General features: G+C 41.4%; 2 protein-coding genes across 2 annotated transcripts in view; both read left to right on the top strand.

The window, feature by feature from the left end:
• Window positions 1-2,867, top strand: part of LOC109477826 (kinase D-interacting substrate of 220 kDa-like) — a 4,042-nt gene extending 1,175 nt beyond the window's left edge. Inside the window, exons 2-5 of the mRNA XM_019779244.1 lie at window positions 371-553; window positions 1,078-1,258; window positions 1,515-1,637; window positions 1,879-2,867. Coding sequence (XP_019634803.1) covers window positions 371-553; window positions 1,078-1,258; window positions 1,515-1,637; window positions 1,879-2,074 — 683 coding nt within the window. The 3' untranslated portion in view covers window positions 2,075-2,867. The remainder of the gene's footprint in view (window positions 1-370; window positions 554-1,077; window positions 1,259-1,514; window positions 1,638-1,878) is intronic.
• A 2,074-nt stretch (window positions 2,868-4,941) lies between these two features.
• Window positions 4,942-14,372, top strand: LOC109477825 (bcl-2-related ovarian killer protein homolog B-like). Its single transcript, XM_019779242.1, has 5 exons — window positions 4,942-5,510; window positions 10,872-11,017; window positions 11,491-11,616; window positions 13,271-13,462; window positions 13,877-14,372. Exons 1-5 carry the CDS (start codon window positions 5,261-5,263, stop codon window positions 13,988-13,990), a joined length of 828 nt encoding a protein of 275 aa, XP_019634801.1. The 5' UTR covers window positions 4,942-5,260; the 3' UTR covers window positions 13,991-14,372.
• Window positions 14,373-14,523: the final 151 nt, after the last annotated feature.

Raw genomic sequence — 14,523 nt, 5'->3', positions numbered from 1 at the left:
CCGCACATATCCATACAATCACTACCAAGCGAGATGAAGCCGAAAAGAATAGAAATTAGACATTTATTTACACTCTTATAATTATGTTCATATATTTGTAATGTATATGTTTATGTTCATGTTCTGTACCCATGCGACCTGTACTTAGTTCTGTAGAACACAAATGTACAATAAAGGTCTTCATTCATTCATAAACTTGAGAGCTCTACACGTACGTGTACTTGTTATATTGGTTACCTTGATGTCTAATTTCTATCAAAGAAATGTCAACTATTTCCAGTAGTCAAGTACAACAATGCAAAATCGCGCAATTATGATATAAACTCTCTTGTGGAATTCAGTTGTACTAAAATGTAATCATCAAACGCAGGTGCAGACATCGACTACGCCCAACCGGATAACGAGGTCACCGGCAAAGGAACAGCGCTGTTCATCGCCTCCTACTTCAGACATACAGACATCATGACACTTCTGATCCGCAAGGGGGCGTCCATGACAAAGAGAACCACGATGTTTGCATCTGCCCCCCTTCACGGAGCAGTGACTTATGAAGGTAGGCCTTTTCGTCACACCTTTTTACGCTTACCTGCCGAAAAGAATGGATAAATTATACTCGGAGTCGTCGGACATTGCAATTGTTTTTTTTTTTCTTATTATTTTCCAAACAACTTGAGTGTGCCGTCACCACGTCTTGTGGTTGCATGTTTCGGAATATTAAAAAAAAGGATAATAACCTCGACCGGTCATGACAACATGATGGTAACTGATGCTGTAGCAGACAGCCTATAATTTTGGGTTGTATTATGTAGCAAGTTGCAGGACAGAGTTGGGTGCGCTATAGTTTCACCACGTATATATGAATGTGTTTGTATAAGAAAAAACAGGGGGAGGGCTGAAGTTTATACATAGTCCTTGACCAGACCATGTGATGGTTAACATCATGCATTTGTTTTGTAAATGTCACCCTTCTAGTTTGTGTAATGTATATATTGCATAATCAAAGCATTATCTTTATCACCTCTTTGGGTGTAGATTGATGCATTTTTCTCACGCCGTACTTCCGAAAATCCAACCCAGGGAAAACAGACGCGTTGGAGTTGCTGTTCCGTCACGGTGCAACACTAGACATACGGGACTGCTACCAGAGGACGCCCCTCATGCTCGCCTGTATGTTCGGTTATGTCGACACAGTTCGGAAACTGATTCAGCTCGGAGCAAGAGTGGATTTGAAAGACACTGGACCTACAACGGCGCAGATGTAAGTTTCACGTAACAGAAAATTGGGCAACAACCTTTCAAAATTAGTGTGGAATAGACATAGACAATTTTAAAGTGGTAGATAGATATATATTTCAGAATTTTGGTTCGCCATACAAAAGCACTTTTTATTTTAATGACTCGCTGTCCAAAACCTCAAGTCAGCCTTTTGCTGCAATGTTTTAATGCTTTAATAATAACCATTATTGTACAATAGACGATTATCATTAATGCTACTACTACTACACTACATGTAGGTACTGCGAAAAGGCCGAGGAAGGTGGAAACTGCAGCCGTGCACAAAAAGAGACGATGGTGAAGCTGATACAAGAGGCGAGGTTGAGATGCTGCAACCCTACATGTGGCAAACCAGGTGACAGGTAGGTTTTGTTATCGTTTTATATCGTGCTGTAACTGTGCTGGTTAGATACAAGTTTTTACTAGGAGACTACAATACTTTATATTCCTAAGTGTCCTATTTATATTCCTAAGTGTCTCTTATGACCACAATGTATTTGTAAATCATAATTCCATCTGAATTGTCTTTTAGACATTGAAGACAGTTGGAAGTTTCTAAATTCTACTGTACAATAGAGTGTGTAACTGTTACCTCCCCTGCAGGTCCACCCTGAAGCTGTGTGGTCAGTGCAAACTGACCCGGTACTGCAGCCGTGACTGTCAGAAACAACACTGGACTGTCGGACACAAGAAGAGCTGCGGACACGATGGGTACTCTGAACCGAGCCCCCTCAAAAAACTGTGGACGTCAGGCCGTATTTTCGATTTCATGACGTATGTGGTTCCAGAAACATCCTAGAACATGTATAAGAAACGTAACTCTACAGACTTTATAACTTTGCTGCATCTTTAACTTGTCTTTGGTATTACTTCAGTTCATGGTACGGAAGTATTGTTTTGGGCGGCCAAGTTGTGGGCTTGTCTCTCTGTCTTTACTTACTGCTTTGGTCCGATTTCGGGTGCCATGGGTATACGATTCTGCTATGTAGGATACAATAACGAGCGACTTGTTATCAAACGCTTTCATTGTTTTGTCAGCCATTTCTCACTATAGTTATGATGCTGGTGTCTTTATTTTTTATGTAGAAAGTTATGTTGTGTCAAGTTTTGCTTTGTGAACACATATTTTCCGTCTATTTTTTTGGTTTGATCCCTCAGAGCAAAGCAGGGAGTCGGATGTTTAGAAAGCAACTTTTTAGTACTGACCACATTTTCATTTTCCATCTACAGCTAGATCAATGGTAATCAAACTGTGACGGAATAATTAAGTCAAGTTTGAACGTTTCATAATCTCACTGAATCATGTTTCATCTGATAGAAATAACTTTCTGTTGACATGCATGGCTGTTGAGTGTTGTTACTTTTTCTTGCTATCGTTAGTTCAGTGATGATTAGATTTATACTGCCGCAAAATAGTTACGTTTTCTATTTGCTTAATCTCGAGTCCATATTCTAGTCGTACATAAGTATTCGATGACTGCGCCACCAGTCCTGACGACAGTGTGCGGTACTGCAGCAGTACTAGCCATGGGTAACTGTGACATGCCAATAAACATTTGGGACACTTCGCTTGTGTATATCTTATCTGTATACTTCTAAACCCGTGCCAAAAATTCTCTCTTGTCCAGAAACCGACAAGTCTTATAAGCCCATGTCACGTATGTATATACAGTGGTGGTCGGATGACCAATTGACATTTGTGAGCTAGTCGATGGCTTATCGTGCAAATTGCAACTGTCTTGTAACAGAAAAGGTCGATGGTCTCAGTAAAAAAGCGCAGGACAAAAGGCTCACAACGTTTGCACATGTGACCGTCGCGTGTTTTAATACCAAGCTGAAATCCCTCACGGTTAAAGAGCTACTAGTATGTTGACTGAGCCCTCAAAAGCCTTCCGGCCAATTTACGTGCAAACGAAAACACATCAAACTAATATCCACACATCGTCTTTTGTTTGTGCCATGTACCTTTCCTAGTGACAGCTGGTGGTAGGGCTACCCTACACACGGATCCGTACACACGGCGTCTGTATACGTTTGGAGAATACAAGCAGGGATCGTGTCACATGTATGTGAGTTTTCTTAGCAAAAGTCATGTTTGATATGGTCTTGACTAAGGTTTTCAAAGAGTGTTTGCTATTTTAACAGAGTTAAACGGATATTGCTTACACTTTATTGGAAGCTGCTTTGCATTCATATTTCTGTTGCATGTATTTAGAGCTTACAACTAGCGTTGAAAGGTTGTCATGTGAGCTATGAGTACTGTACAGCTTTTGACTCTGAACCAACAGAATGAATGAGGACGTTATGAACGTGTCTTACTTAATATATATACTTTCTACGTGTAAAACATTTTGGCATTGCACTCTGCAGTCGCGTTACTTTAGATCATACGGTCTGTCTTTAGACGTTATCTTGAAATCAACGATGTGAAACTTTAGGAAACTATATAGTCTTATCAGTTACGCCTCTTACACCCCCAAACCCACTCCCCCGCACGGGTTAATATTGACAGTTTCCCCCCATAAAGAGTTTGAAAAATCGAAAGAGTGACAGTTGGTAAACATAACATCTACATGACCCGTGTGTCGCGTGTCTGCCTGTGTGCGTTCCAGCGGATACGAGATTTGCTGGGTATTTATAAGTTATACTAACACGCGATAAGAGGGTTGTCAACTCTTACTAGGCCGAACAGGTGTCTTGCCAACACACCTGTTGGCGATATTGTTGACAATTCTTGCTACTACATGCACAGGTAAGTCTAACACGATTGAATGTTTGGTCTTTGTGGCCTGCATACATATGGTTTGTTGATGTATTTATGTATGTGACTGGTAATCGATTCATATTGAATTATTACACCTATAACGCCCTATATAGACGGGCATCAAGCCTAGAACACATACTACGATTCTTGGCTAGTGGTCTTGTTAGGATAGTATCTTTTGTAGCTTGCTGCATAATTGGTATATCATCATCACATTCTTCTGTAACTAAGGCCCTATGGTCTTTTAGCTATACGTGTTGTCTACGCCTGTGATATCAGAGATGTCTGTTGCTATACGTCCCATCTGTAACTGTATAAAACGTCAAGTAGTCACATATTTTTTGTGTTATAGAATGTAAAGTTGTTTCAGATGCTTTTTTTTTTCAAAGCAAAGCGCCCCGGCTGCCAATGAACGGAAGCCACGTTGTAGTACAGAAGCTTATAAGATATATTAGCAAGCCATGAAATATTTACACAAGCCGAAAGTCGCTGTAAATTAACGATTGTGGATTACATTACACAGTTCCGTGAGCTAGCCATTGTTGGACAAAAGTAAGTCATAAAGTCGTCTGAAACGTATTTGGGGTGGTAAAACTAGCCTTGACTAAACTTCTAGTGACCTCTGAGCCACCTAGGCCAATAGTTGTGGATTACATTACACAGTTCCAAAGAGCTACCTGATAACACTACATGTACATTGTACTAGAAAAAAAAAGTCATAAAGTCGTCTGAAACGTATGGTGGTGAAAACGCCTTGACCAAAGTTTAGTGACCTCTGAGCCACCTAGGTAGCAATCGACCTTTACACCCTGACGTTTTACACAAAACAACTACTGTTTGCCAAGATAACCAACTCTGATACGATCCCCACATTGATGATGACAACTGTTGAGTACATGTCGTTAATTGGACTCAATACCTTCAGTGGGCGCGCCGTGCGTGTAGTCCACTTCAGTCAACCTTAACTACCTCCACACTTCAGTAATGGGCCTTCAGCCAAACCGTTCACATTGTAGTTTTACAGCTTAGGTCCAAAGAGCCGCGCTGTCAAGTATAGACAGAACAGCGCGTAAAAACGCCGACAACTATATATGGCTAGAGGAAGGGCATATCAGTGCGAGGAATGTTGTCCTGGCGGACTGACTTGGATTCTAAGATAGCAGACGGTAGGAGCTTTCTCACGAGGAACTGTTGTTACAGGGGAGACGTGAAGACTGTAGAATGGATCTGACGAGAAGGGAAAGCGCTGTAGAACAGCCTCTGCCGTCCTTAGACGAGGAACACGAGCACGATTCGGACGGAGAAGGGCCGGAGAGTGTGGACTCCAGAAGGGAGGAGGAGACAGGAGGTGTACCGGCACGTGTGTGGACATTCCTGCGGGAGTTCAGCGTGAGAGACTGGCTCAGGAATGCCAAGGACGCGGCGCTGGACTTACGGCAGTACGTGTTGGACGTGCCCGAAACTATCAAAGGTAACGTACTGTACTGTACAACTTGAGTATAATTATACTTTTTAATACTAGCCACTGCTTTGGTACAGGTAAATACCTTTCTCAGTACTTGGGCCAAAGTTAAATACTAAGAAACAGGACAGCATTCACCCCTGTGTTTTATGAATTAAACGTATCTCGACTAGTAAGGAAAGTTGTAAATATCAATTTCCAACCCTTCCAACTATTCTACCTCCTCTAGCGTTTTACCGAATCCGAAAGAAAAGTTCCCTGTTAACGTTTGAGTTAAAGAACAGAGCAGCACCCTCACTGTTACTGTCTAGTGCAGTCTATCTTGTCTTGTCAGATCGATCTAAACAATACCATATACAACTTTGATGTCTTACAAGCATGATAACGTAATCTCTGAGTGGATGGAACCCTGTAATTTTACCGCGGTATTGGACAGATTGACGTGGCACCCACACCCTCTGGTACAATAGCACTCAAGTGGGCGAAACCTGCGTCTATTGGGAAAGTTGTATCCATTCGTAGATATGCGAACAATGCATGGGATACTGGGCAACAACAGCTTGTGTATTCAATGATAACAAGAAACGACAGATCCTTGTATGTAACTGGTACATTTTGTACAGTAAAGCCCACGGTGTTATGAATGCACACAGCACGTAGTGCCGTGAGCGTGCTGGAATGTGTTGCCCTCTTGCGGATTGTGACTATAACGCAGATATTCTATTTTGGCATAACAAAAATATTACAATTTTGTCGAATTTCATACGTCAGTCATATACATCTCCCCTTTCATAGGGATATATGACATGCATTTCCTTGATTAAGGGCTTACTACAACTTATAAAGTCTATATAATCAACGATTGCGAACATCTACTATTTCCAAAAGTTCTAATTCTATACCAATAATAGTGCCTTTGAGGCGCTGGCTACTTATAGAGGACCACTCAAAAATTATATATATCTGAATAAAATGGAGCTAAATCTCACCACTCCAGCCACTCTAGAGCAATTTAACATCAGGACACACAAATTCAGAAGTCATGCTTAGCCGTACCTTGAAAATTCACACCAGGGTCACATGCTATTCTCTAATTGTCTGCGTTCTGAAGAGATATTGAATATTAATACTTTTGCCGTCATATCTCGTGTAGCATTGCGAGTGGCATTGGAGTGACTCTCATATGAGCATATCGTGTGACCCCACGACTTACTAATGGGGCTTTAATTTGATTGAGTGTTACGGAAATCGCCCTTCTCTGAGGGTATTGGGTCGTAATTTGGACTCTATTATTTAGCGAGGGTATCCGAGCTACCATCACGCGACTACGGGCTATACTAGTAATACTACAGGGCCATTTTCTTGGTAAAAGCGAGTATAGAAGACCTAGTGTTGGATTTGTGATGAAACTTACACGTACATCGGGGATAGCGGGAAAACACAACCGTGACCCGGGCACGGTTCTATCGTCTGAATCGCAAGGTAGGTACCGGTATGTCTCTCAGATATCCTATGTGAGGCTGGGCCTGAGCTCGAGAGATTTGCGCGTTTCAACGTATTTCAGATCGTCGTTTTATTTTGCACCGTGTGCCACAGCGACGCAAATTTTGGAATAGCCATTCTATAGTGTGCTATCGGGCATGTTATGGAATGGGGTACATACATGTACGTTAATATTGGCATGTTGCACCGTGTTCAAGACTTGAACAATGTTTCATACATTGAACAAATCAAGAACTAAATATGTATGTACATGTGTGTTCGTTTTGTTTAAGATTAACCATTTTCCACTGGAAAGAATGATAAGATTTCGTGGCTACTTTTGAACATTTGAATATCGGGATCATTTTCATGATTATTTCAAGAACCAAATAGAAGGATCATTTGAGTGGGCGGCTTATCAGAAATTAGGCCAGTTTAGCCTAGTACTGTGAATTCGAATTCCTGCACAATCTATTTTCTGGATATATGTAGGATAGAACAAAAAGCTACATTGGGTGCAGTATTGTTGGAATACCGGTCCTTTATCATTGCAATAATGGAAGAAAAAAATGAATCGCACAAGGCGGTGATAATAGGATGTTTGGACTCACGTGACCATGACGTAAGTGCTGTCCGCCATCTTGGATGGTTACACCTGTAAGCAGTAACTGTATACTGCATAGAACTGCATCAACAAACCGCGTAGCCAAAAAAAAACGCGTCTGGCAAGTATAGATTCAGTTAGGCTATGTTGATTTGATTGTATGGATGACATCCTCCATTCCATTATGAAATATACGTGGTCATGAAGGTCGACCAAATTACTAAACATACAGAGTATGGTATGGCGAATAATATTCTTAATTTTTATTTCTTCACATTTTCTTATTTTCCTTTGGAATTCATTTTGGCATTCTGAGACATTAGTGAGTATGATCGTTCTGCAATATTTTTTTCCAATCTTCGGCATATATTTGCCAATTTTGCAGTTTCTTTGTACGATTTACAGTATGGTTTAAAACGTTTTTGGAAACGGACGAAAAATCATGCATGCGCGCGTGGATGTCATCTAAATCAACATGTCATTACAGCCATTTATGTAATATGATATCGTGATGTATTGTGCCGTGTCGGCTAAATTAATTGGCTTGAGCCCCCTATTATGATACGTTTTGTAAGGTACAACGACCTCTGCTACTGTCAGAAATATCTGGGTTGAAGCTAGTTCCTGCATTGAGGCTACCTCCATGGTTCCTGCGTGCAAAAAAACATCGTTAGAATTGTTGGTTGGTGAAATCACTGCATCCAATATCCAAGGTATGCCTATACCTTGGGCAAATCATCACGATCACTGTACGTATGGCCAATTAGAGAAGTATAAGAATGCCATGCGCTTCCTTTGTTAAGAATTTCATTGGGGCATATCTTAAAAGGCCTGACTCGTACAAAGCTACTAGTAATTGTGGCATTGGTAGTGGCCTCTCTCGTTAATCTTACACAATCATGTTATATAACCACAGCTCAATAACCTGACTCAAGTGCCCGACCATGAACTTTAGTACGTAGTTAAGGGGTAAACCAAAATGGATAGTGAGGAGAGGGTAGGAAAATGATAGTGCAATATTTGTAATTTGAAAATGATCTACACTCACACTTTCTTCTTTCAACTTAGTATATAAATAGACCTGTCCTGTCGGCTTATTTTGGTTCCCCCTTGTGCGTTTTACAGATGGTATAGCCCAAGAGGATCTTGGAGCTTAAGTAGGTTGACATAACAAGCCGTCGGCTGTAGTTTCTCACTCCAGCGGGATAGCACTTGACGGGTCCTATCACAGTACTACTTTATATACGACAATGCCACCCACAACTGCTGTCGTGCCAGTTGTCGTACGTATGTCTGACATGTTAACAGAAGGTGTTTTCTAAGTACCTTCTTTCCCAATTTGCCTCAAGGTTTACCGAGCAAACAATCTCCAAACCCCTCTTAATTATAAGGACGTCTCTTATTGTTGTCCTTGTTTGTGGAGTATATAAGATGGTGATGACATGGTAGGGGTGTCGTTTGTTAGAAAACCTGTCTCTAAGACCGTCCACAAAACATGTAATATTAAGATTTTTTTTTCAAACCGCAAGAAAGAAAGTCTGATTCTTCTGATATTAAAGAAAAATCGTCGTGTGAGTGATACTCCGTAGTCACAGTAGTGTTTAATTAAATGAACCCGGTCCGGCCTCCTTTGTTTGAAGTGGTTTAGTCTCAAGTTATTCGAGAAAACATACTAACAAAGAGGCGCCGTGCCCGATAACACCTGCTCAGCGGCGTGAGAGGTCCCGGGCTCCTGCGATGGTCCCTCGTCACCAGCGGGGCGTTTTCTCTCATAGCCCGAGGGAACAGTTACTTGTGCAGTGACCTGCGATAATTATGCCACGTCGTAGGAAGAGAAGCTCAGTAGCAAGTCAACTCTTCACATCATGGGGTAGGTACGTAGTAGGTGGGTGTGTACGTGTGACTCCGGTTCGATCCCTTCGATTCCTGGTTCGATTCCCAACGCTAGCCACTTGCCCACCTGGGGTTTTATGCATGAATGTTATGAAGATATCAGCGGGATAATACTCCAGTGTGTACACAGAGCTGGTAATCCGTGTTAAGTGGATATCTGTCGGTCGCCATGTTACGTACACGTCGCAGATCAAGGCGAGGTGAGTTCACCACGATGACATGTTTGTAACTAAACTAACATAGCTGGAATGCCAATATCCTGTTCCAAAGGCTTCGGTCAGTGAACTCAAGTCACGGAATCGCTCTGGGTCTTTTAGGTGCATTGCCCTGTTCTAAATGGCCCAGTTGTGTTACCGAAAAGCTGTTTCTAATATATCTGTATGGTTACCGGTTTGGTGACCTCCACTGTATATTGAAAACACGCCCAGTTTGTGTCAGGTGGGCGAGTCTCGAGTGTTATACAGAACAAGTGGCACAGAAAGGCGGAGGGAGGGTTCGTTATGTATACAGGGCGGGTGTAACACCCTCCTTTACCCGTCCTGAAGGACGTAGTAATGTTAGCCTGGATGCCAGACTACTAGTATTTAGCTTTAGTACGCGCACTCGTCGTAGGAACACCGAAAGAATACTGTGTACTTGCATCTAGGCCAGTACGGTATCTAATGGTAATTGGAGGTGGGTTAGCCTGGATGTCAGACTGTTGTCTGGGCCAGTGACACAGACCAGCCCCCCAGTTAGACCTCTCAGAAGCAGTCTGGCGAGTCTGTTGCTCGGGGTCTAACTGAGGGATGTCTATGGTAAAACGACTGCACGTTGGCCTTGGAGCGGCGGAGCTAGCCTATATATTAACCTTGGCAACAGTCTGGCACCGAGGCTAGAGGTGGAAGGCCTAGGGATGTATAGTAAACACCGTCTGAAGTGTTGAAACAACAATTCCTGCCGCTACACTGAACACACTTTCAGAGAACTGGACAGTATTTCCTGACAGTTGAAGAGGTTTTCGTTGTTTACATGACAGCAACCTGCCCCTACACCAACGCACTTTCTGAGAACTGAACAGTATTTCCCATGTTTTTAATTGGGGTATAACGAAATTTAAAAAAAAAAATGAAATTTCATATGTGTTGGTAGTAACCATAGTAAAATGTTGAACTTTATTCCAACACAAGAGTTACATTGACAGAGATCAAATTTTTGACGACCACTGTCGCCTTCATCAGGATGATTAATGACCAATCACTTCCAAACGTAAACTCGTCATTAATTATCTTGATGAAGGCGACAGTGGTCGTTGAAAATTTTATTTCTGTGTTAACTCTGGTGTTAGAATAAAGTTCAACATTTTACTAAAATAAAAAAAAAAGAGTTAAAGAAGTTTTCGTTGTTTACAGGTTCGCTGTGGTCTCAGGCGGCGCCCACGGAGAAGTCGGTTATCGACGAGTCCAGACAGCTCATACGGGACTACATCAACGGCAGGCTGAAGAAATCCAACCTCACCCGCGGCAGACTGCCGGATGCCAAACGCAGACCGACAGAGGTTACAATATTTCACGATATCTTTTTAATACTACAGGACAAAAACTACCATTTTTACATCGTGATGTTGTATAGTAGGAATCATATTACAAATCTAGGAAAGACATGTTAATTCGACAAACTGCACATACAGAAACACAGTAAGTGTTCAACAACAATAGTAACAGCACAAAATTTTCTGGATTTCAACTTATTATCCAAAGGTTGTTTCTTTTAGTACAGGCAATCATCATTTCTTTTTGTGTTCCTAACTTTTTATTTCAACTATGAGGGCTGGAAGATATGATGCCTTTTTGAAGTGTGTTACATATTCCCCAGGTAGGCCTCAGGGCCTGTCATCCTCAGTCTCCATTCCTTGCGGTTTTGGAAGACCCCCTCCTCCGTAATTTTGCAAGTCTGCAGAGTCTCTACTTTTTTACTGTTTTTTGGTGTCTCTTTCTCCAAGCACTACTTTATTTCTCTGTTGGTGGCCAGGTGTCCTCCCAGCTCCAGAAGATGGGAGGAGAGTTAGAGAGGATGTACCCTCACCTGTACCGGGACGTGTCCAGACAGATCAACATCACACTGTCGTCTGAGTCCATCCTAGAGACCAGCTTTGAGGTAATCTATTCATTAATCATTCTTATCAGCCATTGCGAGCCATTGCGAAGCTAGGTTAACGTGTTTGCACTCACGTGACTATGACGTCAGTATTGTCTGCCATGTTGGATGATTAAACCTGGCTGTTACAGTGTCAATTTAAATTTGCAACGTAATTACATTAATTTTATGTAATTACAAAGTTATTCACGTATATGATTCATTTAGGTCAGAATCTTAAAGGTTCAACCAACCAGTAGTTGTGAAGTGTTACAAGCCGAAATGAGCAGTAGCTAGTAAGAGGTCATTTTTAGAAATTAATGTCACAATAACAGAAGGCCGAATCAGACACCGATATTTGTGACGTACACAATATCGGAGCTTGCATGGGGTGGGGGGGGGTAATGATTACGAATTACGCAAAAATTTCGCCATCTATTACGAATTACGTTAAAGTCTCAGAGGTGATTACGACTTTACGCTTTGCGGCTAATGTACTATTACGAATTACGTTGATTTTTTGGGAGATTGGCTACGGATTACGAAGACTAAAAAGGCCTGATTACGCCTTACGAAAATAGGGCATTTTTGTTCACGTGCCATGTGCTTCTAATATCTGATGATCCTACCATACACTTTGCACAAGTCTGTAGAAGTCATGTTGTGAATCAGCGAGAAGAGTTGAACATCGCTTTGGCTGAAGGCCAAGTGGTCGACAGAGAACCTCTTAAATTCACAGTGGAGTGTCTGGTTACTATTAGGCAGATTCTTTCCCGAACCCTTAAGACTCGTTAAGGGTATAGAGTAGTGGACCGTGCCAGATGTACCTTCTCCAACTTAATGGAGATCAAGTAGCGGCGTTAAGATCCAGACAATTGTAAAACCCAATTTGACCCCGGAGAAGGAGAGTAGATGTTTCTGGAGTCTGATTCCGAATTGGTTAACCTTTACAGATCTTTATAGCCGTCCTTCAGAGTATTAAACACACGCCAGCTTCACCTGTATGGAATAGGTAGAGGTGGGAAACCATTTAAAAGATTTTTTTAACTCTAGAGATTTTAGTGTCTGATTGACAAGCGTTGTATATGTCCTAATTATCAACTAAAAGTCATAGGTCAGAGTCAGAGATCTCACCCTAACCAATTACACTTCTTAATTCTCCCTGCCACTGGGAAGATCACATTCCTCAGATTCTTACAGGGTTTGCAGCCTCCTATTGGAAACAGAAGCAGAGCGCTAGCGGAAGAGATTGACACGAAGTCAATTTTGGTGACGCCTCAGGGGCGATGCTGATTGTACAGAACTGCAATTGAGTTGAAAATATTTTCAAAATTCTACGAATGCATTTCTTAGGGAATAGGAATAAAGACTCTAGAAAAACAAAACAGGGAAGGAAGGAAAACCAAAGTTAGATGAAAAATTAGGAGAAACGACGAAAAAGTGCAAGAAACTACGAAATGAGCCTGTCGTATTTGTTTGATGTTTGATGTTTTATTCAAAATCCATTATTTAAACATATCATTCTAATCTATTCTTCCTCACATTCATTAAAAACATAAACAGCGTCATATCATGACAAACACAAATAACACAACACACACATACATACATACCAATTGAACTCACATAGCTACAAGCAACATCAACATTTCAAATCCCTTTTTGTATATTTCAGACGGTTGCTAACGAACTGTTCAGTACGGGGATCACGTGGGCGCGGATCGTGGCGATGTTTGCGGTAGCGGGTGCCTTCGCGGTGGACTGTGTTCACCAGGGACATCCCATGTTCACACGCCGGCTCGTGGACGTCGTGGTGGACTTCACCGACAGAAAACTGTCCGCGTGGCTCGTACAGGAAGGAGGATGGGTAATAACTTTTGTTCTAGTTCTTTCGCAATTCAGTCTCAGCAGACCGTAACCTTTGCACTTACCCCGTGATATATTCGTCAAAATAGATGTCAAAAGATATAAAATCACCGTATAATCAAAATTTCTATGCTTAGCTTTCCTATCTACCTCCGTGTACGGAAGTTTTCTTTTCGGTGTGGTTGTATTTATTTGAATAGTGTCGAGACACAGGACGTGAGGAGGAAATGGTGTAACCACAGACACAATTTGGAGGTCAAAATGGTGACCTCCAAAGTGACAGCGGAAAATGCCCAGAATGAGAGAGAAATTATGTATAATAATGAATAAAAGAAGTTATCCACAACAAATCCAAATAAATACTTCAAGAAGGAGCGGAATCTTAAATTTTCTCTTTTTTAATTTCATCTTGCAGTACGGACTAGTAAAGCACTTCAGAGGAGACGGAAGGACGCACATGTTCTGGGCCATCAGCGGGATCGGCGCAGCCATTGGTCTAGCTGCTACATTCTTTGTCATTGACCCTTGACCTCAATTTGCGTGGTTACCATGACCATGAGAGCCATAGCAATTTTAATTTAATTAAAAAGTAGCGTCTAAAGCCAAAGAGCTGTGCTGTCTTAAAATTCTGTGCGTTGAGCGGATTCCTCGTGAAATTGCCTCACCTACATCTTTTAAAAACGTTCTGTAATGATTTTGATGTGCAAAACATTTTCCAACAGTGTTAACATGTTGGGTGTGATAGCATTAACGTTACATATTCATATTCCTTTTTTATCTTGAATACCTGCCTCAATATCCGCAATCTGTGGATGTATATGTTTGTATTGTTTATTGTGTTATAATGATAAACTACTTGATAATGCCGGTACCTATGCAGAGCCATTAAAGCCTACCACTTATCAGTTTAATATGGATGTGCATGGAGACCTTTACACTTAATTAACACCACTAGGAACTGCGATTTTTCCTCAGTAATTTGAGAATATGATATTTGTTCTCTTTGTTCAGTTTAATTTCATGCTTCTCTTTGCTTGTGTTACTCTAAATTAGATCGTGACA

This window comes from Branchiostoma belcheri, unplaced genomic scaffold (genome assembly GCF_001625305.1).
Source record: "Branchiostoma belcheri isolate BF01 breed outbred unplaced genomic scaffold, Haploidv18h27 scaffold41, whole genome shotgun sequence".
In the NCBI taxonomy this organism is placed as follows: domain Eukaryota; kingdom Metazoa; phylum Chordata; class Leptocardii; order Amphioxiformes; family Branchiostomatidae; genus Branchiostoma; species Branchiostoma belcheri.
The sequence above is the reverse complement of the archived record's forward strand: the minus strand, read 5'-3'. Positions and strand labels throughout refer to the sequence as shown.

Bases quoted from the DNA above. Each gene is read 5' to 3' on its own strand.
- LOC109477825 (XM_019779242.1), top strand. From the start codon at position 5,261: ATGGATCTGACGAGAAGGGAAAGCGCTGTAGAACAGCCTCTGCCGTCC. The intron at 5,511-10,871 runs GTAACGTACTGT...CGTTGTTTACAG, and splicing joins CGTGCCCGAAACTATCAAAG to GTTCGCTGTGGTCTCAGGCG. The intron at 13,463-13,876 runs GTAATAACTTTT...TTCATCTTGCAG, and splicing joins TCGTACAGGAAGGAGGATGG to TACGGACTAGTAAAGCACTT.